The sequence below is a fragment of the Pithys albifrons genome, chromosome 11 (assembly GCF_047495875.1).
Source record: "Pithys albifrons albifrons isolate INPA30051 chromosome 11, PitAlb_v1, whole genome shotgun sequence".
Lineage (NCBI taxonomy): Eukaryota > Metazoa > Chordata > Aves > Passeriformes > Thamnophilidae > Pithys > Pithys albifrons.
Window position 1 is genome coordinate 17,207,359 of NC_092468.1, and position 26,634 is coordinate 17,233,992.

Sequence of the window (26,634 nt, forward strand, 5' to 3'; positions counted from 1 at the left end):
ACCAGTGTCCTGAGCGTGACTGGGTGTGTGTCGGTGTATGGAGCATGGAGGTTCTGCACTGGAGGTGTTTGTGAGCACAGTTTGAGAGGAAAGTGAGACAATGTGTTTCACCAACTGCTAAGGCTGGGCAAGAGGGAAAGGTATTTTGTCTGTGCCATCTTGTAAATATGTTCCTTTATCTTCCTGCAAGTCTTTCAGTTTTACAGGAAGCCTGTTCTTGCCATGGGTATTCTGCTTGTTTAGCAGCTGTGATCTCACCTACACAGCCTTGCAGAATTGCCTCCAAGAGGTATTTTTTCCCCTCATTTCTCCAGCAATAGCTGACAAAGAAAGCTTTCCATAATATTTCAGTATTACTTAAGGCAGAAAAGTTCCAAACCTCGTGCATGGTTTTGAAATGTTTGAGCTGATTTAACATTCTGCTCTGCCACTTTTGCACAGTTTTGCCATGGACATCTGCTTTTTACCTGCAAGAGTTTATTTTTGAAATTGGAGGAGTATTTCATGGACACTTCCAGCTTACTTGTTTCTAAAGAGCACCCAAAACTTGCAGTGAAAAGCACTAGGCCAGTATTAAGTGTTGGCTCTGCATCCTGCAGTTGGTTTTACAGAGAGCATGAAGGTTCCTGAAGTATCAAGACAGTGTGATTGAGGAAAGTTTCCTTCCAGAGACTTTAAATGTGATAATACAGATAGGACCAGAGTTCTCATTTTATTGTTCAGGTTGACTGGAATTGGTATTTGTTTCACTAGAAGTTTGAGAGTGTTTGGTTTCTGTTTTTAGGGAAACACTGGAGGATTAGTGTCATAGAGAATGTTGACGGGTGCAAAGTTTCAGCCATTTTCCGTACTTCTCCAGTGTTGCAACATGTCATTTTCATTTCCTTGTTTGCTTTCCACAGTGTTTGATGGTGTGGTACAAAATACAGCCCCTGAAGAGAAGAGAGGTCAGGGCAAAGAAGGAAATACAAATTTCAGAGGTGGTTGCAGGAGCTGGGGGTAGAGGAGGAGGAGGCCACTTGGAGAGGTGTAGCCAGGAATCTAAGAAACCCAAAAGCTATTTCTAAGACTCATTCCAAATGTTTCTAATTTCATTCATATCTTTTTGTTTCCTTTACTGCTTAACTGGGGCAAGCAACTAAAGCCAGGAAAGTCCAATCATAGTGGGAAACAAAAACCTAAATATTGGAAAGAGAAAAAAGGCTGTTCTTTGCAAAGCAGTTCTGCCTTTTGCTTGTCTCCCATTGTTGGTGTTACTGTGGAAAATGTATAACATCACTCTTTTGGAAAGCATTAAAACCTGTTTAAGAAGAGATGGTTTATATAGTCTAACATGGAAGAACCAGAGGATATCTATTTCTTTACCATTTGCCTAATAATAAGTGAGCCTGTTGACCTCTGCTGGACTATTACAAATGTGAAACTTGGCACTCAAAATTGCTTGCTCTAAATTTTCCAGTTGCTTTCTCTTTTTCCATTTGATGTCATCCTGCCAACTAGTGATTTTATTATTATAAACAGGACATTGTATTCACTTTTAAGAAGAAATATGAAGCTGAAGGTAAAATTACAAACTGCAGTTTCTCAGCTGGCAAAATACAAAACAATGAGCTAAAAATACTGAGCAGAGAAAGGGTGCTGTGGCAGGGAACTCTGAAATACCTACAAGATGGATGTGTTCTGAGGAGCAGAAAAGAACTGACTTCAGCTGAGCAGGGCTGAGCTCCTGAGAATCACCAAATGGTTCAGGTTGCTTTGGAGATCATCAGCTCCTTTGCTGAAACCAGGGTCAGCTAGAGCAGGCTGCTCAGGGGTTTGGATATCTCCAAAGATAAAGGTTCCACAACCCTCTGAGGAACATGTTCTGGGGTTCAGAAAAATGTATATTTTTTCACCTTTAAATAGAATGTTTTGTGAATAGAGTGTTTTGTGCCCATTAGCTCTTCTCCTGTTGCAGGATATGACTGAAAACTGTCTGGCTCTGTCTTCTTTGCTCCCCACTGTCAGGTGTATTTTCATGTTGAAAACGTCTCCCTGCCTGAGCCTTTTCTTCTCAAAGATGAACAGTCCCAGCTCTCTCAGTCTTTCATTGTAGGTTGGATGCTCTGATTTCTTTATCAGCATTAAGGCTCTTCAGCAAACTTGCACCAGTGTGTTGATGTCTTCCTGGTACTGGGGAGCCCAGAACTGGACACAGCACTCCAGCTGTGGTCTCACCAATGCCAAGTAGAGGGGAAGGATTGAAGGAACACGTGCTTTGACCTTGTGGCAGCATTTCCTAATGCAGCCCAGGAGGCTGTTGACCAACTTTGCCACAGTGCCATGTTGGCTCATGTTTAGCTTGTTCATCAGGACTCCAGGTCCTTTCTTGCCAAGCCACTTTCCAGCTGGTTGTTCCCCAGCCTGTACTGGTGCACAGGGTTATTCCTCCCCATGTACAGGACTCTTCCCTTTGAGCTTCATGAGAGTCCCATCAGCCTGTTTCTCTGCTGAGGTCCCTGTGAGTGGCAGTGTGACTGTCCGTTCCTCCCACAGGGCTAAAAGGCCTGAAAGGCTTCAGACCTGGGGACAGCAAGGATCCACTGCACTGGCAGGAGACAATTAGTGCTGACTTGCTTCCCTTGCAGGGCAGAGTTAATGAACTTTGCTCTTGGCAGACAAAGTGCTCGAATGCAATGAAGCTTTCAGTTAAAATTTGTATCTTGGTGTTTCAACATGTGACCTCAATTGCAACTGATCCAAGTTATTGAAGGCTGAATTGTAATTTTGGCTGCCCATTCAGAAATGTGGTATCCTTCCTTTGGTTGATAAGGGAAGAAGAGCAGAGGTGCTCTGGCCTGGCAAGGGAAGCTCTGTAGCACTGCTGGTACCTGCCCTGCAGTTCTGCCCACTATGTATTTGCTTCTTGAGGGGTGTTACAACTGGTAACAGGGATTAGCAGTGTGTACAGTGAGGGTTTGTCAGCATGGCCTTTGCTGTGGGTGCCCAAGAAGATTACTGGCTGATAAAATTAGAGGTGATGGTAAAAATGTCAACCTTGAGCTGTGCAAGGGGTGTTGAAGGAAAGCAGTCAGCCTCTGAAACAGATGTCTTTTCAAGGCAGGTGGACAACTTTAGTTAGAAATGAGTACAAGTCAGATAGAACATCATTAAAAAGCTTGTTTCTTGGAGATTTTCCACTACAAAAAAAACTAGAGTTAAGTAGAGCAAGTCTTACTCAGCTATAATAGGATATGTAAAAATGCTCTGGTTTCTGATGGAAACTAAGAAATTACTTATTTAGCAAACATTGAAGCAACATTGCTGCAGAACTGAGTGTTAGTGTGGAGTGGAGACACAAACAGGGACAGATTATAATCTCTGCTCTCTCACTGAGCTGTTCTGTGACTAATTAAATGTTCTCCATAGAGAGATACATGGCATACAAAGGATTACTTAGTGGTGTCTAAGTATATCAGATCCAGTCCCCCTGTAACAGGGCTGATTCCAGAACATGGTGATGATGATTGTACCCACTCTGGGTACTTCTGCTGTCCAGGCACTCTGGGGAACTCTATCCTTGGACCAATGAGGAAAGTTCACAATAGCTCCATTCTCTCCCATTAGCTGAGTAAAACTGTGAGTAAATATGGTGCTGCTGTCAGAGTGATGTGATTCAGCTGCTGGTTGGCTTCTTTGGGTCCTCTTCTCTATTTTCACAACACTTTCTACTACTGTATAGCTACAGCAATTGTGGTGACACAATTTTGTACAAAATGATGCATGGTCTGTGCTTTCAGACACTGTTGTTACCAGTGGCTGGTGTACACAGACATGTTGGCAACTTCACCTCTCTTTTTCCATACAGGAAGGTGCATGTGACCATTGGAAGTGCAGCTTCAAGTAGAATTGATGGTGTGTGGTTGGACAGGATTATTGCTTTCCGATCTTGTAGGCCATCACACCTGAGCTTGCTTTCTTAGGAATCTGGTTAGTTATGGAAAACAGTAATAACTTTTGTGCCTAGGTTGTGTGTTCCTCCCTAGGTGAAGAGAGAACAGAGAGAATAACAAGGGAAGATGAGGAAAAAATCTCAAATAAATTTGAGAATGTGTCTGTTCCTTACTAGATTCCACTGGATCACAGGATGGGGTTTTGATGAGCAGAAGAAAGTGTTGAGTCCAGCTCTTATGTGAATGGCTCATACAGGGATTGAACCCACAACCTTGGCATTACAGCACCGTGTTCTAACCAGCTGTGCTGGTTGTTACAGGGAACAATGTTTTCCTCATGGCTCCACTCTGATGGAGCAATCTAACCATGCTTTGGGCTGTCCATCTGTCCCGATGTTTTTGGGTGATTGGATCTTTGTGATCAGCTTATTCTCAGATCCTCATTCCGTAAAAAAATAAAAAGCCCAGCAACCCATAAATCATAATATAGATGGCACACATGCAGGTGTATGAGGCACAGTTGTCCTGGAGATATCACAGCCTGGATTAGAAGTGGGACAGTCTAGAAAAGACTAACAAAAATATTCTGGGAGATAAGGGATTGATTTACAAGGAAGGATTAACTGTTCAATGTGTATTTGCCAACACTGAAACTAGGAGTTCGTGAAAGATATAGTAGTTGATAGTTAAAAATATGTGGACCAAAATGAAAAAATGAGAATCATTTATGGTGGTGGGAAGATAGAAAGGGGTGTTATGAGGACAAGTAAGGTGAAACAAAAAGGAAACCTTTCCTATCCGGCCCAAAATAGAATGTAGTGTAGACTGCTAAAGAAAGCACTGGAAACACCATCACTAAAGATGCTTAATACCATACTGGAGAAAGTCCTTGCAAATGTATTGTCATGAGTAGCCCAGCTCTGACCTATGGGGGTTGGATGACCTAATGTCTCTCCCATTTCTAGCTCTGTGCATCTATGATTAAGGTAGTTTATATAATGCATTTTCAATTACACTCTGCCTTCTTGCGTGGGATAGTGGTGGTGCAGAGAACTCATTATATTTGTGGCACAATTACTACATGACTTGTGGGAAATACTGCTGGTGCTTGGTCTCCCAGAGACTGATCTCGTTTATATATATGTTGGCTGCTCAAGCCATATAGGTATGTTACCATACTGCAGTGCTCTTTTTTTTTCATCTTCCCTCTTACTTGGAGGGTATAAATATAGAGGAAATGTTAAAAGGATAAATAGAAGGAATAATTGATTCTGGTTGTTGGAGATGTGTAATGCATCAGGAGTCATTGTCAGCTGCTCTCTTGGACTGAGGTCTATTTTGTGAACCAGAACAGGACATTAGCTAAAACATAAACACAGAGAAATTAAAAAGAACAGTACTGGCTAAATGTTGGAATTTGGGCTTTCATTGCATTTTATGCTGTGCTGGATTTTTGTGGGGCTTACAGCACTCAATGTTTGGAGGGGGTAGTTTTTGCTTCCAATTATTTTATAATTTTGGTTCATTTTGAAATTTATGCACCATGCCAAAAGAGTTTTGTGATGTGTCAAGTATCTTTGTTAGTGGGTTGCAGGGCATTCAAAGTGCCATTGGGGATTTGTCAGGGTACTTCTGTTGCAGATGTGTTTTTAAAATATATTCCTTTTAAGAGGCTGTTTTGGAAGCAGCCACTCCAGGGTTTTAAATAAAATTTGCCAGTATCAAGTGTGACAAATGTGGTAGACACTACACGTAATAGATGTCTTTAGAAGTGGAATGTTGAAGTCTCTGAAATGTTCAGGCACTGATTGGCCTCTGAAATTTCTCTCAGAGAAAGAGGTCTTCATCCCATTTGAGTGATGAATATTGGCAGGATTGGTCCCATGCTTCCTGACACTTTATAACAAACCTGCACAGTCACCGTGGTCGAGCTGGATTTACTTGTGATTGAAGAACGAGATTGATTTTTTTTTGTGGTTGCTATAACGATTGGATTGTTGTGTGAAAAAATGTTAGTAGCATTCACTGGAGTGAGTTGACAGCTCTAGGATACCTGTTCCCAAATCAAAACAACTGTTTCCAGCTCTGAGAAATGGTGTCTGTCTAACTTTGCAAGATGGAGCTCAGCAGGGTCTTAGAAACGACCTCAAGAGCTTAAAGATTCTAAAAGTGCCTTTGCTATGCTTAATTTTAAAATGCCATCTCTGAGCTGGAGTTAATAAGGGTGGACCAGGAGTCTGAGCTTTCACTCCCACCAGGCTATTTTATGTACTCAAAAAGTGGAGAGGACAGGACAATCTAAGGAGTCTCTAGAAGAATGTAAATGCACTGCAAGTGTCTAGACATGCAGTCACTTGTACTGTACCACTGACATACTCAAATGTAAAGAAGGCTTGCACTGCCGAAACTTTAATAAAATTATGGTCATTGCTGTCTCACCTCCAGCTGCAGCAGTCTGGGCTTTGGAAACAGGCCGATGCCCCTGCACAAGATTCAACTCGGTGCTTCAGGATCCATTGGATGACAGGAGGACTGTGGGCCATGAGCACCCAGTCTGTGGCAGGGCAGGGCAGGATGTCACACGTGGGTGTAGGCCCTGAGCTGCTTGAATCTTCTGTTGTGCAGTGCTTGAGTGCTGGGATTCCAGACAGCAGGTTTCAGTCACCTTTTCCAGGCTAGTGAGTGCTGTGGCTTCTGGTGTATTCTTTGTTCTCTTTATAGTTGTTTTGGGTGTGCTGGTCTTCATGAATGACCAGTAAACATCTTGGGAAACTTCTTCAATCTGAAAGTTCTCCATGGGAGGGAGTCGTGGTGGGGAGCTAAATAAGGTTCAGGTACCTTAGTTCTATCAGCTTCCTGAGACAGAAGGGGAAAGGGAGGTGCTGATCTCTTCTCCTGGGTTACAGGATGTGTAGGAGAGGTTCTAAGCAGCACTGAGGGAAATTTAGACTGCATGTTAGGAAGCATTTCCTTACCAAGAGAGTGGTTAAACACTATAACAAGTCTCCTAGAGAGGTGGTCAGTGTCCCAAGTCTGCCAGTGTTTCAGAGATGTCTGGAGAATATCCTTGACAATGTTCTTTAACTTGGTCAGTGCTGAACTGGTGAGGCAGTTGGACCAGATGATTGTTGTTGGTCCCTTCCAACTGAAATAGCTCTATTCTATTCCATTCCCTTCCCTTCCAACCCTTGTGTTCAGGTTTCTTGTTGGAATACTTTTGGTGGATCCCTGCTCAGCCCATTTCTTATGTGCTCTGGTTTTCTTGCAAAGGCACCCAGCTCTTTTTCTCTTGTGAGACCTGGCAGCCTAAATTCTGCCCACGGCCTCAGCCCTGAGCAGTCTTGAGTTCCAGGGAATGGGGAAGTTGGGGCTTTAGCCCAAGTGACTTAAGTTGGTGGTGACTGCACCCAGGACCAGGAGTAGTGATCTGTGGCACATGGTTAGGCTGCCCAGCTGACCTGTGCTCACAGTGCCTGGGATGAAGTTCCTCCATCCTTTGCTTTCCCTGATTCCTTTATAGCTGTGTCATGCTTACTTCTGCCTCCTGCAAATGGTTGCATCAGCTGGTAAGGACAACATCTTGCTTCATGAAAGGTTTTCTGGTGCTCTAGTGTGTACATACAGTTCTCTGGACTGATCTTTCATGGTTGTTGTCATTCATTAGTGGTGAAAATCTGGGCTCCGCTGGTGAGTTGACTCATCTGTGTGCTGCTGGCTGGGGTAAGACCATGGAGTTGTTTCAGCAGAATCTCCAGGGTGCTGCTTTGTCTACTGTGTACAAACTGGTGCTTTTCTCTATTAGCAGCACCAAGCTGCTTTTAGAGAAAATCACAGTGGTAACACCCAAACTTTGCCCAACAACCAGCCATGCCAGAAACTTTGCCTCAAACACAGCCTGAGCCCATTGCTTACAGTTGCAATGCTTCATCTTTATCCAAGTAGTCTTCCACTCAAGCAAAGAAGTGTTTCTTCACCCTGACCATTGGTACTTGTAATTTCTTTGTGCTGTAGGTGTTCATATTCTGTGGTCAAACTAACTGATAATGTTGAATTATGAACATTTTAACTGACAAAAATGGATATATTGTACCAAACCTCAGAGCATCAACTCTACAGTATTTTCTCTGCTGATGTTTGTGAATACCTTTGCATACAAGTATGTATTTGCACAAAGGAAAACAAACTGCTGTTGCGATCCTGTGATCTGTGAACGTTATAATTACCATGATGGTAATTCCAGCTCACCAACAAACTACTTATCTTACCTTTACTGCTGCACTAGCCATTTATTTTAGGTCCCGTTAAAGCTAAAAAGACTAACTGCTCTGCAGACATGCTTGTCCACTTTAATTAGTCTTCCTGAAGCTGTGCGAAGAGCAACTGCACTTAATTATCTTCCCTTAAGTTAGGATTGATATACCAGCCTGTGCATGTTGCCACTGTCGTTACTGTCTAATAAACTAAGTGCTCTATCCTGCAATTTTTTCCCTGGGTGGTTGATTTGCAGGGTGGCAGAGCTGGCTTTGGCCGTGCCCTGGCCACTGCCCTGGGGCAGGAGGTGGCTGGGTCAGCACTGCCAAGGGCAGGAAAGGTCTGGGCAGTCTGTGTGGCTCGTGCTTTCCTGGCTCTTGCTTGCCACATCCACCATGCTCAGTGCAAGTTGTTCACCTGATCCTCCCAAAGTCCTGCAGGCATTGCCTTGCTTCAGTGCTCGAAAGCTCTGGCCACAAGGAGGGAGGAAACATTTTACTCTTCCATGGACAGAAAGTCCATGCCAGAGCAAGTCCACCTCTGCAAACCGGCATTTTAAACATCTGTTTTGGATGAAGAGGGTACTGTAAAAAGTGGAAGTTTCCACACTGAAATTGTTGTTTTCAATCAGTGCTAGGGGTTTCTTAAAGGCACATGTTCATCTCTAGTTCTTTCCAACATGAAGACCAGAAAATCTCTTAACTCTGTGTGTCTCTGTCTCCTAAACTGTTTTCCTTTAACCAAATTGTGTGTTATATTGGAACAAGTGGACTTGGATCATCTCTTTACTTTTACAAAGTATGTCTTGACAATTTGAAATGAATAAACCAGACTTCTATTAAGTGAGATGCCAGTGAGAGATGGCTCCTTTGGGGCCTTTAAAGAAGGGGGAGAGGAGGATAATCAAGCTCCTTAACCCATAAGGTCACCTTGGTAGCCCTTCCAGAAGCTGGAGACAGCTGACAATTTGTATCTACCCATGGTCAGTGCAAATGTGCATGTATATAGCTCTGGGCCTAAGCAACATCTTAGCAGGTGCATAAAAATCTGTTCCTTGCAGTTGAATCATACAAACCACTGCAGGTTGGTCTTGTTATTGATGACAGTCAGAAAAGTGGTCTGATCTCTCCAAGATCCCTCCTGCCACAGCCTTTGGGGTATTGCACAGCCAGACGGTTTGGTCAGGGGAGGAATTTGAATGGCTCCTTCCTCCTCACAGGGCTGACTTGCCACATAGCTGAGAGCGATATTGTTTCTTCACCCAGGTGGATTTTGTCAGCTGCCTGCAGGGTCCTCCTGGGGGTGTGTGCAGGGGTGGCTGTTGTGGGTGCCAAGGGAGGGGACAGTTTGCAGAGCAGTGGGGAGGGTGCATTGCCCGCACCCGGCCTGTCCTCCCCTTGCTTCTCATTGCCTTGCTGGATTCTCTGGGATGAGAGATGGCCCTCTGCAGTGTCCCAAAGATAAAAGTGATACCACTAGGCCTGGAGGAAAAGCAGGAGGAGCTAGTTGAGAACATACCCTCCTGGGAGACCTTGCCTTGGTGGAGCATGTGTGGGGTGCTGCCCTCGGGCTCAGCACAGCCATTCCACCACTCAGTGGATCATTTGCTTTCCCACATGCCAGCCCCAGTTCCTGTAGCCATCTGAAACTTCTCCAGTAATAAAAACTGAAAACCAGAAATATAATTAACTATACTTTATAATGTAGTCACTGGTGAGCATAATTCACTTAGAAAACTTCAGTGAGGTGTTTGCCTGTGCCAGGATTATCTCACTGCTGTGAACTTTGAGCCCTGCTTGCAGATCAGCTTTTCTTGTCCCGTTGACTACCTGGCCATGGGCTCTGCAGCATCTCTATGCCAGAGTGTCATTCCTTGTTTTACTTGCTCAGTGACTTTCTTACCTCACCTTGCAGTCTGTGCCTAGAATAAACTGCCTGTGACAAGCTACAAGTCCAAGTCCCTTGAGTAGTTTTAAAGGAGAGGCAGATCTGAGCCTGGTGGTTAAACATATCTGAGCTGGTGAGAAATACTAAATCAGAATTTGCCTGCACTTCTCTTCAGCTTTGCATCTGTGAGTTTAAGTATCTCAGAGAGCTGTGAGCTGTCTGTGCCTGCTGTTCACCTGCTGAAAGGCTGCTCAGAGCCTGGCCAGCTTGTCCTGAAGGGCAGCAGCCTGAGCACAAAGCACTGCCCAGGGAGGCTGGGACTGCCTTGCTGGCCCCACAGGTTTGAGCTCTCTGAACTGGGGCCACCACTGGCCTCTGTGATAGACCTTACTGGCCAAATACATCTCAGCAAAGCAGCCAGTTAGTTGCCACCATTGTATAAATGTGTTCAGAATTTGGCACCCCTGTATTTCTCCTCTCTTCTTTCCAGGGCAGGCTGCAAATGTGCACTTTGTTGAAACCAGTCTGTTAATTTTTAAACTGCCTGGAGCTGTGATTCGCAATGGGTGGCAGATGCTTGTGGTAGCAGGCCCCGAACATCTGGGATAAACTATCTATTCCCCTGACACAGGAACCCACATTCTCTTTGAAGAAGCTCTTAACCTTTTTCTTGTTCACCTGTCAGATGAAGTAAGCTATTCGTGTCCATTCAGTTGCCTCTTTTAAATGAAGCAACTTAAAGAAGATTTACTGGATGTGGCTGATGGGATTTTATACCTTGTGCATTAGTGGGACCTGCTGTAAATACATGCAGGCTGGCACACATGCATGTCCTCATCTTACTTTTATTTTAGAAGTGCCTGTCTGTGTCTGCATGGCTCCTTAAAGAGAGTTGCACAGTGTTTTGGAGTGGAAGTATCCTGAAATTCCATCATTCAGTGGAATTTTAAGGAATTTATATTTATGGAAGTAAAGTTGTTTGCAAACCTTTAAAAATTGGTTGATTTCTGGTGCTGGATAGCTAGGCAGCAACAGATCAAAGTCCCGGTGTAGTTGAAAGATTTTATATCTTTCAGTGTCACAGTCTCTTAATTTGTTTAGTTGCATGCAAAGGATCAGAAACTTAACGTGCATCTGGGGATTAAGGCAGCTTTGCTATCCAATCTGAAAGCCAGCATATTCCAAAAGATTTTCAAAGTCTCGGAAGGCAGTGAAGTGCTTTGCTGATTTTTATGTCTTTGAAAATCTCTGTTTAGTGTGCCTGGTGGAATTATATAAATACACACTGCCAGCTGTCTGACACCAGCAGCTACCACCCAGAGCATTTAAGTACTGAAGTGGTAGGTCTGTGAAGAGTTGGGGACATTACTCTCACTGTGCGAGCACCTATACAAAAGGAATAAAACTTGCTAATTCCATATGACACTTACTCCTTTAAAAATTTGCTGCAATTTTTCCCTTTGCACCTCTCCTACCCCAGGAGTATAACAGTGGTTATGCTGTAAGAAAAATAATCCGTGTGTGCATTATGCATCTCTAGGAGGGAGTTGGCATTGTGATATGAGTCTTCCTGTGGCAAAGAGAAGACAAGAAAAGCAGCAGTCTGGTCTCTTCCTTGGCAGCCTTGGCCTGTACCATTGTGCTCAGGGATCTTTTGACTAGGGAGGGGCTGAACTTATTCTAAAGGTTAAGCTGAAAGCAAAATAAAGCAGCAAACCCATTCCTGTACTGTTCTCACTGCTCTTCAGCTCCAGTCCCACATTCACAGTGCTTGGGTGAACTCTGCTATAGTCCAGGGGTCTGGCCAAGAAGTTGCAGTTGGGCAGCCCAGGATGAAGGCAGGCCCTGGAGCAGGAGTTCAGGAAGTTTTATTTGTTTAGTGCTTCAGATTTTGGGTCTCACAGATGGCCAGACTCTCCTGAGCCAGGTGCTTTATTTGTCCCATCTACATGACCCTAGACAGTATCTGTGGTCCAACTTTGTGTGTTCCCAGTGTTCCTGCCACCCACTGCTACAGGACATATGCATGTCAGCCTATCAGGGCAGGGCTGAATATTCCAGGTACTGCCAAGTACAGCATATCTGAAAGGATTTTCAGTTTTCCTGAGCACCAAGTTGATTTGTAAGGTCTAATGAGCTGACGTGGAGCTCACTCTTTCTGCGTCTTTCAATCTGCTTTTCCCTTTGGTGCATAATTGGCAGTGTAGGTGTTATAAAGTACTGCTTCTCTTGGGTGACTTTATGGTGACCAAAACTCTCAATTTTGTCACCGTTCAGCTCGGTCTGTACAAGTTTCAGTGCTTCTGCTCCATGCAAGCTGTGCCTGTGGAGTGTCAGATGCTGTGACATCCACTCTGCTGCGTGGGGATGGGGGTTATTTGTGTTCCATTTAGCTTTGCAATTAGGAGCAATCTATTTTTACTCTGGCTGCAAGGCATCAGGACTTTTTCCTGCTTGTTACTTTGTAGTGAACCTGATGGGCTAAATTGTTTAGCTTTTGTGGAGGAATATGTGTAATGAAATGAAAGCTGCTAAGAGCAAGCAGTTAAACCAAAAAGAAAAATGAAAAATACCCAAGGAAATTGACTTGTCTAAATCCATTTTTTTTTTAGGAGATTAGATACAGACTTCAGATGAGATGTGAAAGTGTTTCAGCAGAGTCTTCTGAAAACATCGTTGTTATTGTCTGGATGTCTCTGATGGGCTCTGTGTTTTGATACCTTCTTCATGACTGGGAGATAAATTTTCCTTTTTTTTCCCTTTGGATAGGAAAGAATGCATTTTCACCATCGACCCATCAACTGCCAGAGATCTTGATGATGCTTTGTCCTGTAAACAACTCCCTGACGGTATGAGCTATATTTTACAAAATACTTGTAATGTTTGTATTCATCTGTTGACACATTTGTATCTATAATTTGCCCTGAGGTATTCTTTACCAAATATAAGTAGAGCAATAAACTAATTTTTCTCTTGTTGTTTTAATTGCCTGTTTTCAGAAACCTTAGAGCAGACATCTTCAAGCTGCACTCAGTCTTGGTGTCAGAAAATGCAGAGCCAGAGTGTTTTGCATAAACAGAGCTGTAATTTGATTGGAGCAGATCTCAGCTGTCTCCTGTCATTTTGGGAGTTACAACTGAATCGCTAATGCCCCAGTCCTGCAGACTGAGGTCTAGTGGAACTTTGACCTTGCATACGCAGTCCATGGATAAAGGATCCAGTTTTTTGGAGGTCACTGGCTGGATTGTTTTTTGGTGTTTATGGGATGCCGGGAATTGTCAGATGAGCACAGTGTGCCTTATAAGTTGTGTTTTGATTCTCAGTCCCTTCTGAGCTTTCTCTTCTGCCTTATTTGTACTTTTACAATGCTGTAAGCCAACAGAACAGAAAGTGAAGCTCCAGAAGCCAAATCTTGATGATTCCGACCAAAGGAACTTCTCTCTTGTAAGCTTACTTTGCTATCCAAGTTCTGCTCATTTAGTTTGAATACTGCATGATTAGATTAGCCTATCCACCACTAATACTGAAGATAAAGTGATTTTTTTTGGTGTGGGTTTAGTTTGTCTTGCTCTTGCTTATCATTGCAATATGATGATATCAAAGACATAATTTCCTTTTTTTTTGAGTTGGTTTTATTCTGTGCAATGTGGCCAATGAATTGTTATGTCTTTTAGACCCAGGTACAGAGTAGTACTACAGTGCTGTAAGACTGATAAAAAAGCAGAGGTGAAAGAAAATTTGAAGCCAACAAAATTAATTGTGCTGTACAATAGCAATTTTGAGGCAAGTTGAAGGAAAAACTGCTGTTTTGTTTCACAGAAGATTGGAACAGTCTTCCTAAGAGATCCTAAGCTCAACTCTGTTCTTCCTCTTTCCACTTTGTCATCTGAATTACTGTAGGTTTATGGCAGTGTTGTTGTCCACAGGTCCTCAGATCTAAAGTGTTGAAGCTTTGTCTTCTGAGCCTTTACTGCTCACATGCACGTGGGTTTTAGTGCTGCAAGAACCATTCACTGAGCTGGTTTGTGGTGCAACATCTACATTGTTCCTCCATCCATAAGCCATTTGGAGAAAGCATTCAAGGAAAATATGAGTTTGAACAAGAATTCTTCTTTCCCAGAAAGTCTGCAAAGCCATTGCAGAGCTGTTACTCATACTTGGGCTTGTGGATATATTTGCTGATCAGGGTTGTGGCCACCCTTGAACTCTATCTTGTCCTTCCGACCCCAGCAGAGTAGAAAATCCAAGAGGCAGAAAAGTGAATGCACCCACTGGTGGCTGTTGTGTTCCAAAGGCCCTTTTAACTCCCATGTATGATTTTCCACGAACCATTTGGTGGGAGTCTGCTCACAGCAGTCCTTTGTGTGCCGGGTGTCTCCTTTTGCCTGGAGTTGTACATCGTCGTCCACCCTGGTCTCCTCTCAATGAAAAGTTGTTCTGAGGTGGAGCCTTCTTTAAGAGTGACCTTCTCCTTGCCTGTCCTGGGCATTGTGTGCTCAACCTTTCCTTTCAGCCTGTGATCTGCTGTGAGAGTGGTGCCCACACTCACAGAATTTCATATGGCAAGTTTCACAGAATATTCTGAGTTGGAAGGGACCCATAGGGATCATTGAGTTCAACTCTTGAGTGGCCCATACAGGGAGCAAACCCATGACTGTGGTGTTATTACCACCATGCTCTAATCCTACTCCATCACTGTCTCAACCTCTGTCTAAGGAAAGTCACACCCTCAAAAAGCCATTTTTGATGCTAATGAATCCCAGGGACCAGGTTTTAAAGCAGTGTGGAAAGAACTGGCATGGAAATACCTTTTTATTTATTTTGAAATCTCTGGTCTTTATTCTGAAGAGACCTTGTGGCTCAGAAGGGAGTACAGACAGAAAACCAGGTGCTGGTGGTCTTGGATGCAGTTCATGCTCCATCCAGGAGGGAGCTGAGGAGCAGAGTGGGAGCACCTGCAGGAAACCTCTCTGCCTTCCTGGAGTAGGTGTGATGGGTGGCTGGCCAGCTCAGCCTGGGTCCCTGAGCAGGCAGGGGAAGGAAATCTCAGTGCTGTGTCTGTGCTTCAGTGTTTATTTCAAGCATGAAGGGTCTCTGAAGCAGAGATGTCCAGTCTAGTAGTTGGAATCATCTCCATTTTTAAGGCTCCTGATGTCATGCAAGGAGATGCCTGCAGAGTCTTTTTAGTGAGTAATAAAAGCAAATAATAACTGATGGGCTCTTGTCCTTTATCCTCTCAGTGTGCTGCTGTTTGAGGCACAAACTTGATGCAGCATTTTGTGGACTTTCTCCTCTGCCCACTGTGGTTCAGTATTGAAATGCTTAATTCCAAAGGTTAAATTTTTCAAATACTTCCTGATCTGAAGAACCCAATCAAAACATTATTTTGTGAGCCTCCTATAAGGGATATCTGGCTCACATGCAGTGTCAATATAATGTGTTTTGTGCCCATTTGTCAGGTGTTACCTTAGAGATACAGCTACAGAGTTTGTTGTCCAAGAGATGAGGTTCTGAATCCTCAGGCAGGGGATGAGCATCTAAAAACAGTACTGGGAGTCCTTTGGGGTGACTTCTTTGTGTTCACTTGCTTGGAAAGCCATGGCTGTTCCCAGCAATTCAGTGTTTAGGAGTGCCCCTATGGGAACCTCAATCTTGTGCTTTTGACATGTTTTGGAGGTACCCTGAGGATTTTTGGCTTTAAAAGTTGCTATACTCGCTGCAATTATTATGACAGAGAGTTGTTTTAGAGGTAAGAGCTTATCTAGACCTGGCAGGGCTGCACCTCTCATGAGGGCAAAGTTGTGTTAAGAGTTAACGCAGCCGTTATTCCAAATGTAAATGTGGTTACCAGAAATTATTTTTTCCATCTCTTTTGCCCATATGTAAAACACTTAAAAAAACCCCACCATAAAATCCCAACATGAGCAAACCACATATCTTGGCATCCTCGTGATATGAGGAGATCTCCAAAAATCAACAGAGAATGCAGAACCCAATTCAGAAACTGTCTCTCTGCTGGTGTATAGCACCGTGAGTTATTACAAAAAGACCCAGACTCATTGCCCACACTTCTTCTCTCAGACAGGTAAATCAGGGCATTTCAGAAGATGTTGGATAATGAAATTGTCTTCAAGCATTTGTTGCTAATTTATTCAAGATTGTGACAGTTTCTTTGCCTTGAAGGATCTTAGGCAACAAGCAGAGAGATAAGGGACTGTCTTTGCACCTTTGTGAAGTTTTAAAACTCAGTGTGACCCCTGTCAATGGATGGAGGACTCTCCCATGCTACATCCTCAGTAAAAGATGGAAAAGAATTTTTTAGCCAAAGCAGTCCACAAATCTGTCATGAAGAACTACCCAGTAGCAGATTGTCACTAGCAAAAGAAGCATGGGATGGCTGTGGGAAGAGCTGTATTTTTAATGGAGCTTGCAGTAGGATATTGCAGCAGTTGGAAACTTTTCCAGGGATATATGTCTTAAGTGGGCCAGTCCGGTTTTGAGAGGATTTTATATTGGAGTCTGTTTTTGATTAACGGTCGTGCTCCTCGTTATTGTTTAATGATAGCAGTAGGGAGGTGAGCTTGCTGTTCACATTTGTGAGTGTATATTTTAAAAGAGATCAGCTCCAATAAAGAAGGAAAATAGGGTTATTTATGTAACAGCTGCAGAAATATGAACAAACTGTACTCCATTTAGATGACTCAGCATAAGCTTGGAGTAAAAGATGGCTCTGGCCTGCACCTAGTTTCTGCAGCCTTTGTAGAGCTGTTTCAGGTTAGCTTGAGGTTTTTTTAAGCAAGTTCATTTCAGTCAATGCTCTTTTGTGATCCTTTCTGCACATCTTCTAGCAAATTGCTGCAGCCAGGAGTGCAAGCAGAACTGTTCTCAGGTCATGCAGATGTTGCAGACTTTCACGGAAAATAACTGTACTGCTTTTAAGCCTGAATGTTTTCACCCAAGGCTCAGAGGTTTAAAGATCTGTTCTGGTCTCAGCATGTAAGAGCATTGTACACAACCTGTGTGGCACCAGGCAGGTTTCTCACACTTGCCAAACTTCTTCTGGGAATTACCTGCCAGTGGTGTTTGTATTTCTGGTAATGTACCTCACTGCTGCAGTTGTGTTTGAGAGCTACTGACTGGTAGGAACAGAAATGAAATTTGGCACATTTCAAGGCAGACAGTTGCATATAGTGAAAAATCTGGCTGTGATGGGAAAGGATGCAGCAGAAATTATTGGGATGTGTTTCTGGGGGGTTGTTTTAACCTGTGTGCGGGTCTTTTGATGCTGATTTCAAAGCAGTGCTTTGGGCCATACTGACAGAGCATCTGCACATCTTTTTGTGTGTATATTGATAACTAACATGGTTCTCACTGTAGTTCTTTCATTTCGGTATCCCTACAATCTTTACAAAGTAATTCAAATTTAAGTAATTTAAATCTTTTTCTAGAAAGACTTGTACTGCAGAATAGGAACATATTCTACAGACTGTTTGCCCCAGTTTCCATGTTCTTGGTGACACTGGTTGCATTTTGGAGCGAGGCCATATATAGAAACATTCATTGACTCATTCCAGTGTTTATCTTCCTCTGCTTTCATCCTCCTTCTTTACTGATGTAAGTTGCAAACACTTGGGATGTTTTAATGTTGCAAAGTTGTTTGCACTTATATTTCACTTTTTAAGAAACAAATATTTCCTCTTCTATTCGGCTTTGTCCCCCTGGACACTTCCAGGACTGTAGGGGGACAGTATGTAGGTCCAGGACCCTTCAGCTGATCCTCTTGGTCCCTGCAGGACAGAGTAAGTAAGGCCTTGCTGGGCTGACTTGCCTAAAATAAACACTGGAGTAGTGTTAAATCAAAAGTTATATTATGAAATTACTGTTTCCTTCTTTGTAAGATATTTAAGATGAACAGACACCAGACCCAGAGAGAAAACAACAGGAACACATTGATATATGAGTCAAATATAAAATGACGCATAAACTGCAATTTATTTAAATTTACTGCAGGAGTCAAATATGGGAAAATTAAAGAAGACCTACCAGGAGTGGGATTGTGTGTAACATTTGGTTAGGTTTTGCTTTAGTATCAGAAATAATTAGCTGGTCTCTCCTGTTACCTGCTGATTAGCCTGGTGGGGCTTTGTTGTGTTACCAGCAAAGTGAAAAAGACATATTGCAGTGATTAAAAACAGGTACATGTTCCCTTTTTCCTCTTGAGGGTCTGTGGTTGCAGATTCTTTGAATGTGCAAAATGCACTCAGGTCTGTGCCAGGTCCAGGTCCCTGCTGTGTCCCACAGTGGGCTCCTGTGTGACTCTGGGAACTGCAGCATGCACAGTGTATTTTGCCTCCTCATTTAAAGTAAAGTGGAGTTGTGTGCAGAAACACACATCACTTCCAATTTCCCAGTGCAGGGATGAGTGGAATCAGAGGGTTGAATTGCGTCACCTTTTCTCCACCAAACATCTCTCTTGAAATCGATGCAACAACTCACATAGAGCTCCCCTCAATTTCTGGGAAAATAGGACTGCTTGCTCCAGACTGCTGGTGTTGAAAGGGAAATAGATGAGCCTAATCCCCAGACAAGTGCATTAAACTGGTTGATAAGATATTTGGGTGATTAAGAAAATTTAGATTTGGTTGGAGCATTGATTGCTGGAACGTGATTTGTTAAAACATTTTTTGCATATATTTCAGAGCTGCTTGTGAGAAGGTTGATTATAACCTTGGTTAAGCAAAGGGGAGCAGGATTTTTATGGTAACTTATATTTATTACATTGGAATTTTGTATCAAGTATAGATATTTTATAAACATTTTATCCTTATCCCAAAAGCTCTTTTCTTTTTTTTACGGTATACAAAGAAAGCAGTGTGGGAAAAAGACACAGAATTAAAATAAAATAAAAGGTAAATTGTCTGTAAAGGACTAACGTAATGAAGACCGTGGGGGCAGAACATGCAAACAGATTTGCAGACACCAGGAGAATTACTCATAAAAGTCAGTTTACTTTCCTGCAGGGAGAAAGGATGCTCTGGGCAAAGGTGCCTTCCGGATCATTTCAGTTCATAAATTCAGGACCTGGGACAATTCCCCAAAGATGCAGAATTTTGTGTCCTGGAGGATCTCACTGATATTTGTGGATAGAGACTTAAAAACAAGAGTGTCTGTATGTTGAAGAAAGAAAAAAGTAAATGCCTTTAAGGAGGTGGGTAATGGAAAAAGGATCCAGAGATTCTTGGACAAACAGATCTAAAAGAACTTCGCTCAGGATTTCTGTTTATTAAAAAGGACCTCAGGGACCAGGACAATCTTTGGAGATGAACCAAAAATGATAGGGGATGACCAGGTAGAGCTAAGGAAAACAGGATCTTTCAGTAAGTTTAGCAGACAAGAGTCAGAAGATACATGAGGAAGATAAACTTTAAAAGGTTACAAATAGCTGGGAATACTTTCCCACATGGTTATCATCAGTCATATGTTCTGTTACATGTTACGGCTGTATATATTCTTTATTATTAACTCTCTGAAATGACAGGATCCCTCAGAATCACTGGTCAATTGTTTTGACTTCTAATCTATTGCAGTGCAGGGTTTCAGAACCCAGGTGAGCAGGAAAAACATCTTACACTGTAATCTACTACAGTATTTCTTGATTGTTGACTATTATGCCAGTTACACAGGAAGAATAAAACCAGGTGCAGATGGGAATGTTTTGGAAAGCTTTAAAAAAATAAACAAAAGAGCTGGATAGCTAAAAGTGACATCTCAGCCACTGCCTTCTGTTCCCAAAGAAGCTGAAATGTCAAGGCTGTTCCATGGAAGGACATTGTATATGTTTGGCCTAGGACTAAATCCCAAGGTCTCTTTGAATGCCTGGGAGTGCTCAGTGAGCCTTGGATTGCTGTGTGCAGTAGAGATATCACAAAAGGGACTGACCTAGCAATAGAGACAGGCTGGTCCCTCCCCACCATAAACCTTCATTTCAGGAACAGGATGACATCCTACACCCAAAATTCTTGTAATTCATCTTGAAAGCTGCTGGGTGTCACTTTCCATCTCTTTAAATTCAAAGACTGCTGATTTCCTGATAGAGTTAGACTCTTGAATCACTCTTGAAATAGTGATAAAAATAATTAATGACATGAATACCCAAAATTGTCCTCTAACTTTTATCATGTTGGCTGAAAACGTCACTGTTAAGAGACTGCGTGAGAAGACTAAGCACAGTCTGCCTTGGTGACTCCTTCCCACCAGCAGAGAGTGCTTTCTGAGCCAGGAATCCAAGTCACAGCAGCACAGTGTTGCTGTGATTGCCTTGGTGTCCTGCTTGACATCTTGTCTTGATGAAAGGGTGAAGATCCATCTGCCAAGTGCTTGGGATAGACTCTGTATAGCAAAGATTCATTTTGTGTCTAAGTCATAAGTAATTATCTAGAGGTTCTCCCAGAAAAGACCATATAAGAAGTACTGGCATTGAGTGGATAAATCTGATTTTGAGGTTTGTAACTCCTCATCATGTTGCTCATTACACTTGAATCTTGCAAAGAAATAAATACAATGTACAAAACCTCCAAGTGGAACTTGCTATTTTGGCACCTCACAAGGTCTGTTAGGTATTTGTGCAAGCACAGAGGAAAAGAGCTCTCCTGTGACCCTCTGCAGTGTAAGCAGGTACCAGCACAGGAGTGGGGAGAGAACCTGCGTGGGCAGGAGGTCAGACACAGGCATATAAGGAACCATTCTATCTGGTCTCTGTTTTCCAGTGGACACCTTTGATATATCAAGGAAATGTCAAGTTCTCTTTGTTTTCCATCATTACCCTGTCTCTCCCCAACTGTTCTGTGCTCTGGCCTGACTTCTACTATTAAAATACTTACGCTCTGCTTTTATCTGTGTTTTTCTGCTTGCATCTTGCTCAGCAGCGTGAAAGAATCTGTATTCCATGTGGTTATTCTGTTGGATATCATTGCCCATGTCCTTCAGCCTGCAGTTAAATGTTTTATCTTGTATATGCTATGCAAAGTCTGTCTTGAGTATTTAGTGTTTTTCCCTAGGGAGAATTCCTCCTTTGTGTAAGTATCCAACTTAATGGTGCAGCGGTGAACCACTTGCACAGAGAGCTCTTTCATTCCTATCCAGAGTTGTTGCTTTAGGTTTTAAGGTAGTTTTCAGGACGGGTTTAGGTAGTGGGTGTCTTCTGAGTGGCAACATTTTCTGTCACAAGGTGTTGAAGAGCTGATCTGGGTTCACTGGCAGCTCACAGGAAAGGAAACTCGTTATGTTTCTGTGCCTTGGTGACATGATGTGTGATCTTTGAGGTCTGGAGACCTGACTTCTGATTAATATCAGCTTAGATGTTTCCAGTTCTTGAGAAGTGGAAGTTGGCAGAACACTCCCAGCACAAAGATCTACCCTGTGTTACTGTGGGAGGATTGACCTTCCTGCTCTCCTGGGAGCCTGGGAATGCCTGGTGCTAACCAGGAGCCATCTCTGAGCACACTCTCTAGGAGTGTGGGAGCACTTTCCTTGCAGGGGCTGAGCCCAACCAGAGTGTTTCAAACAGGACTTAACTAGTTTGGCTTGTGCTGGTTTGTGTGTCAAATTCAGGGCTGTGTAATGCACCACACATGAATTGCCATCTTAGGGAGAGATCCTGACTTGTTTTGAAGTATAAAAGGTGGCTTTTAAAGTCTAGTAAGTGGGTTTAGGACATTGCTGAATTTATTAGCTGCTAGAGACAAAAATTTTATGCAATTCGCATGAAAGACTTGCTCCCAGCATATAATTTATTAATAGATAAAGTCTCCTCATAATTCGGGAACTATTTAAAGAATTGCTGATGGCTCATGGAAAACTCGAGGAAGTATTTCTGCTTTTCATCTTCACTTGTCCTTCATTGCACTTAATGAAGGGATGAGTTTTGGACCTCTCCTAGACCCAACCCCAAGCTGGTTTGTAAAATTGTGGGTTGTCTCTGTAACGTCCAGTTCATGCAAGGGACAAAATGGCCAAAGTCAGGGTAGTTTAGATTCGAGTAAAACGGCTTCAAAAGTCAGTACAAAGCAGCAAGGACTTATTCTGAATTTTAGACTCATTGATGCTCCGCACGGACCTTTTATCTTGAAGAAAAAAAAGAAAATAACAAAAAACCTGTTATCCTTTATTTTTGTGAAATACTCTGAGTATTTCCTGATTCTCTTAGGATGACTAAAAACATCATTTTGCAATGTCACCCTTCCTGTCAGTGGTTTCCCAGATACTTCCAGAAGTCAAGGAAGTGACAAGACTTTCAGTATGGGAAGAGTTAACCTTTTAAGATGTTTTTATATTTAATTTTTTGCCTTCTCCTATGATCTTACACTGTTTCTTAGTTTGAAACAACTGGGGCCCATTTCAGTTCTGCTGTCATTGAGAGTTTGGTCCATCTCCCAGCTCCTGAGTTTGAGCAGTTAAATGAGAAAGGTCACAGCTTTTATTGTCTTTTCATCAGCCCAGCTCCTGAAGGAAAGGATGTAAATGTGAAGGTTGAAGGTTTTAATTGTGATTTAAGAATCAAAGCAAAAGCTCAGACCCAGCCAGCACTTTTGCAGTGACTGTGCTGACAATGCTGCATGTGCTGGCTCCCTCTCTCCTTGCCCCGTGGATGTTGAGGGCCTGACCTTGGCCACATCTTCAGTGCTACAAAGCCCCCCTAAAGTGACCAGTCATAATTTAAAGAAGGGTTTAAATTCCCTGAAACCTTGGCCAGGCTATTCCTGATGGTCTCAAAGTCTCTCTGTGGCTGTTGGGTGAAGGGGGCTATTTCTGTGGGACATTTTTCATGCAAACCAGTGGCAGAGGGGTTGGTGATATGTAGACTTTAGTGGATTGTTACCCTTTAGAGATGCTTGTTGTTTGTTTGGGCAGACAGTGTCTCCTCTTCTGAAGTTATTGCAACATTTACTAAGTCATGTTTATGCTTAGAGGGAAAAGTTGCTGCTCTGCACCCTGGGGACTTGTCCTGCCCTCTGGAGATACAGGATTCAGATCCTTTTGCTGGTCTTTTTGGGAGGTTATGTCAAGGAAGAGACCTTTAGATAAGGAAAGAGCTATTACTTGCTTAAGAAAAGGTATAATTAGTTGCATTTCAGTTGGCTGAAGGACCATCATGTGATAATTTAAAAAATTTGGTTTCTTGGTAAACAAGTTAATGAATTTATGCTCAGTTGCACTGCGCTTTCAAAAAGCAAAATGGCCCTAGGGCACACAAGTAAAATTTAAGCACTTCCCTTGTTATTTTAAAATAAGTAAAACACACTGATTTTCTGAACAACAGCTTGGCTTCCTGTGGTGGAAAAGTAATCTCAGATGAGAATTAAAGCCACCCACCTTTGTCTTCAGGCTCTAGAGCAGACAAATAACTCACTCTATCTGTAGTTCCCCATTTATATTTTATTAAACTCTTCCCTTCTTCTCTGTCTTGCACTTTCTTTGCTTTCCCACCTACTCTTTTCTCCCTATCAGTCATGCTCTTTTCTGTCTCTTGTTTCTTCTCTTCCTTTCCCAAGACAGTCACTTCTGTAGCCCTTGAGCTGTAGATGTACGTCCACATGCCAAAGGGAAGCAAAAATATTTGGGTTTGGATCAGGTTCTTCCATAAAAGCTGTGTGTTAAAGATCTGTGATGACCTCTGCCTGGTTCCTGCAGCTTCCTCAGGTCTCGGTGCTATTTTCTGCCTTGGTGCGACTTCCATTTGTTTTGTGTCCACCCTTATTACGATCTGCAGCCTCTGCCTGTCCCTTCTGTAACTGGGACCCTCCATGGCAGACACTGTCCCTGCCCATTTGCCCACAGTCACATGTCAGAGCCTCAGCCTTGATGAAGACACGAGAGCATGTTCTCTAGAACTGCCAATAGCAGCAAAATGTGCATGTAGGTTAAAGGCCTCATATTTTTCTCCTTATGCAAGCTCTTCATACTTTTGCAAGATGCCAGATACTGCTTTGCAGGAAAGAGAAGCAGTGTGATACACCAGGGCAGGGGCATGGGAAAGAACTGTAATTATTTGCTGCAAGAGTTTGGTCTAACCAGGGAACAGCTGACTGCCTTGAACTGCTGGCAGCAGGTGGGTAGTTGGCTGTTTTCTGGCTAGAGCAAACACTTTATATCTGCTTTGAAAGCTTCTGTATTTCACTAAAGGGGCAAAGACGGTGTGAGAAATGGAGGTTAACACAAAACCCCTGATATTCCATTATAAGTTGATTTAACATGTTTGCTCGTGTTTGTCTTCCCTGCTGAGAATGATGATGCTTGAAGGTGAGATGGAAATAAAGGGGAGTGTGTCTGCATGGTAGAGAATGACTTTCTGATGTTTTATCCTTGAAGAGCTGAATTTTGAAATTACATGGTCCTAAAATTCACATGTGCTAATGTATGAAATGAACTTGCTTGGTCTGTCTCTCTGGGTTTGTGCTATGACTCAGTAGGGTTGCTGAAGAAGGGAAGAGGGATTTGTTGCCAGTGTGTTCCCTTGCATACTATTCAAATGCAGTCAACTTTATAATTCCTGGGGCAAGTGATGTGAATTTCTGGGTTGGCAGTTTTTATGGAGCATTTACAGTCTGGAAATACCTTTTCCTACTCTTCCAGCTCTTTCTTGCTAATCCTTTCTTGTTTACAATTTTCCTCAATAAGGAAGGAAAAGTTCTCTGAACTGTTTTGTCGTAGAGAATGAGATCATCAGTAAAAAAGCAAAAAGAAAAGGAACAGCTTGTTCTTTGTTCTCCTGCAAGGTGCCACTGCTCTCCTTTGATTTTAGCATCATATCGACACACACATGAGGTTTTGGAGTGGGTTCAAACAAACCAGATTTGCCGATCAAGGACCTGAATCTTCTCCAAGGCAGCTGTGCCTGGTGCAGCATCGTGCTGGGGCAGACCTGCCCTTCCCAGCTCCGTCACTTGCTGAGCTTCGAGAGGGGACCCAGGCAGCGAGAAATTTGATGAAATACAGGCCCATTATGTTCTGCTGTTCTTGCAGCCTGTATGGTTGTAAATAAAAAGGGGAATGTCTTCCCTGAGTGCAGCACCACAAGGGCATCACAGCTGTGCTGTTTGCAGTAAGGTGGCAACAAATCCTGTCCCACTTGCACAGAGCATTGGCCCAAGGGGAGTTTTGGAGGCTGTGCCCAACCCTTTCCTTGTTTCTATTTGCAGACCCTGGGAGAGCTCCTCATTGCAAAGGGCCTCTTCCCTGGGTTTTGCAGTGCCATGGTGTAGTTTCAAACAATGCTCCTGTCTCCCATCCATCTCTGTCGCTGCATCTCTGTGGTTGCAGAAAGGAGCTAACAGGGTTCAGCTGGTTAGTAAAACACACATTACTTGATTCTAAACTGCGTTCCCTGTTGCTAAACATCTCCCACAAGCAGTTTTATAGTAGTAGAGTTTGAATGGCATAATAGTTTTGCACCCACTTTCAGATGAGATGATGTTAAATGAAAAAGTCCCAGAGATCCTGAGTGAATGAAGCCATCCAAGTGCTTTCAGCATTTTTCATTGCAGTAGATGGTCCCTGAAACTCTTGCTTTAATAGCAGTGTATGAAGTATGTGGCTTAATCTCCTGTACATTGTCATGTAACTTCCTTTTAAAAAACCCAAACCTTAAACTGCTGGTGCATACCTAGCTTTAGGGTTTGTTGGGCAGCTTTGGGATGAAGCAAGTCTGTGGTTTGTAAAGTACTTGTTTCTCTAAGAAATTTAGGGCATAAAAGTCTATTATGATGGAGAGCTACATGGCAAGGTTGGGAGGCTCGAATTTGCTTGGAAAAGTAGATTTTTTCATCAAAATGAAGGTGGAGCCGACTATGAGTAGTAGTCTGTTTTGTGTGATCCATGTAGTGTCCACCCTTTCCCCCTTTGCTCTGACAAGACTTTTTAAGTTCTTGAGTTCAAATTTAGCTTTCTTTTCATTTCATTCAGGCCATATTTTCTTTTTTTTCCTTGGGAAATAACACTAGACTTACAATGTGAAATGTTTCTTTTGTGCCTTTGTCATAAAAATTAATGAGACTAGAAAAACAACTTGTGGACCTGGAAGAGAATCATAGTGAATAGTATTTCTCTATCCACAAAGCTCCTCCATTTTAATTAGCAAATAAACCAGCAGGCAGGTATTTCTGTGCAGGCTTAGGCTGGTATTTTGTCTAGCATGTTCAAAAGCAGTGATTTGAGAGAAATCAGATTGGTTGATCACTGTGCTCTATCTTCAAGTTCTCTTGGTCTGAATATTTTGGGGGTGAGGGAGATAGGGTGATTCATACTCGAGCAAGATAAACCCAAGAGCTGCCAGTTTGCATTATGTCAATGTATGTAAGAAAATATTTATATAGAATTTCCATTAAAAGTTCAAAAGCAAGGGGCTCACACTGACCGTGGCTTTTAGAAGCTCTGGTGGGAAACCTGAATGAAATTTAATTCTGCGCAGTGTGTTTTTGTTGGCTGACTCCATGTTTTATTATCTCATGCAATGAGATCTTTTTGGTTTGTCGATTTTCTATTGAGGACAAAAAGTTCATGTATGTAA

The 26,634-nt window shown here is 42.7% G+C and overlaps 1 protein-coding gene across 5 annotated transcripts in view; it reads left to right on the forward strand.

Moving 5' to 3' along the window:
* DIS3L2 (DIS3 like 3'-5' exoribonuclease 2) overlaps positions 1–26,634 on the forward strand; it is a 183,139-nt gene that overhangs the window by 81,427 nt on the left and 75,078 nt on the right. For all 5 annotated transcript variants that reach the window (XM_071566546.1, XM_071566545.1, XM_071566550.1 and 2 more), the window contains one exon: positions 12,840–12,919. In XM_071566546.1, the coding sequence (XP_071422647.1) occupies positions 12,840–12,919 (80 nt within the window). The remainder of the gene's footprint in view (positions 1–12,839; positions 12,920–26,634) is intronic.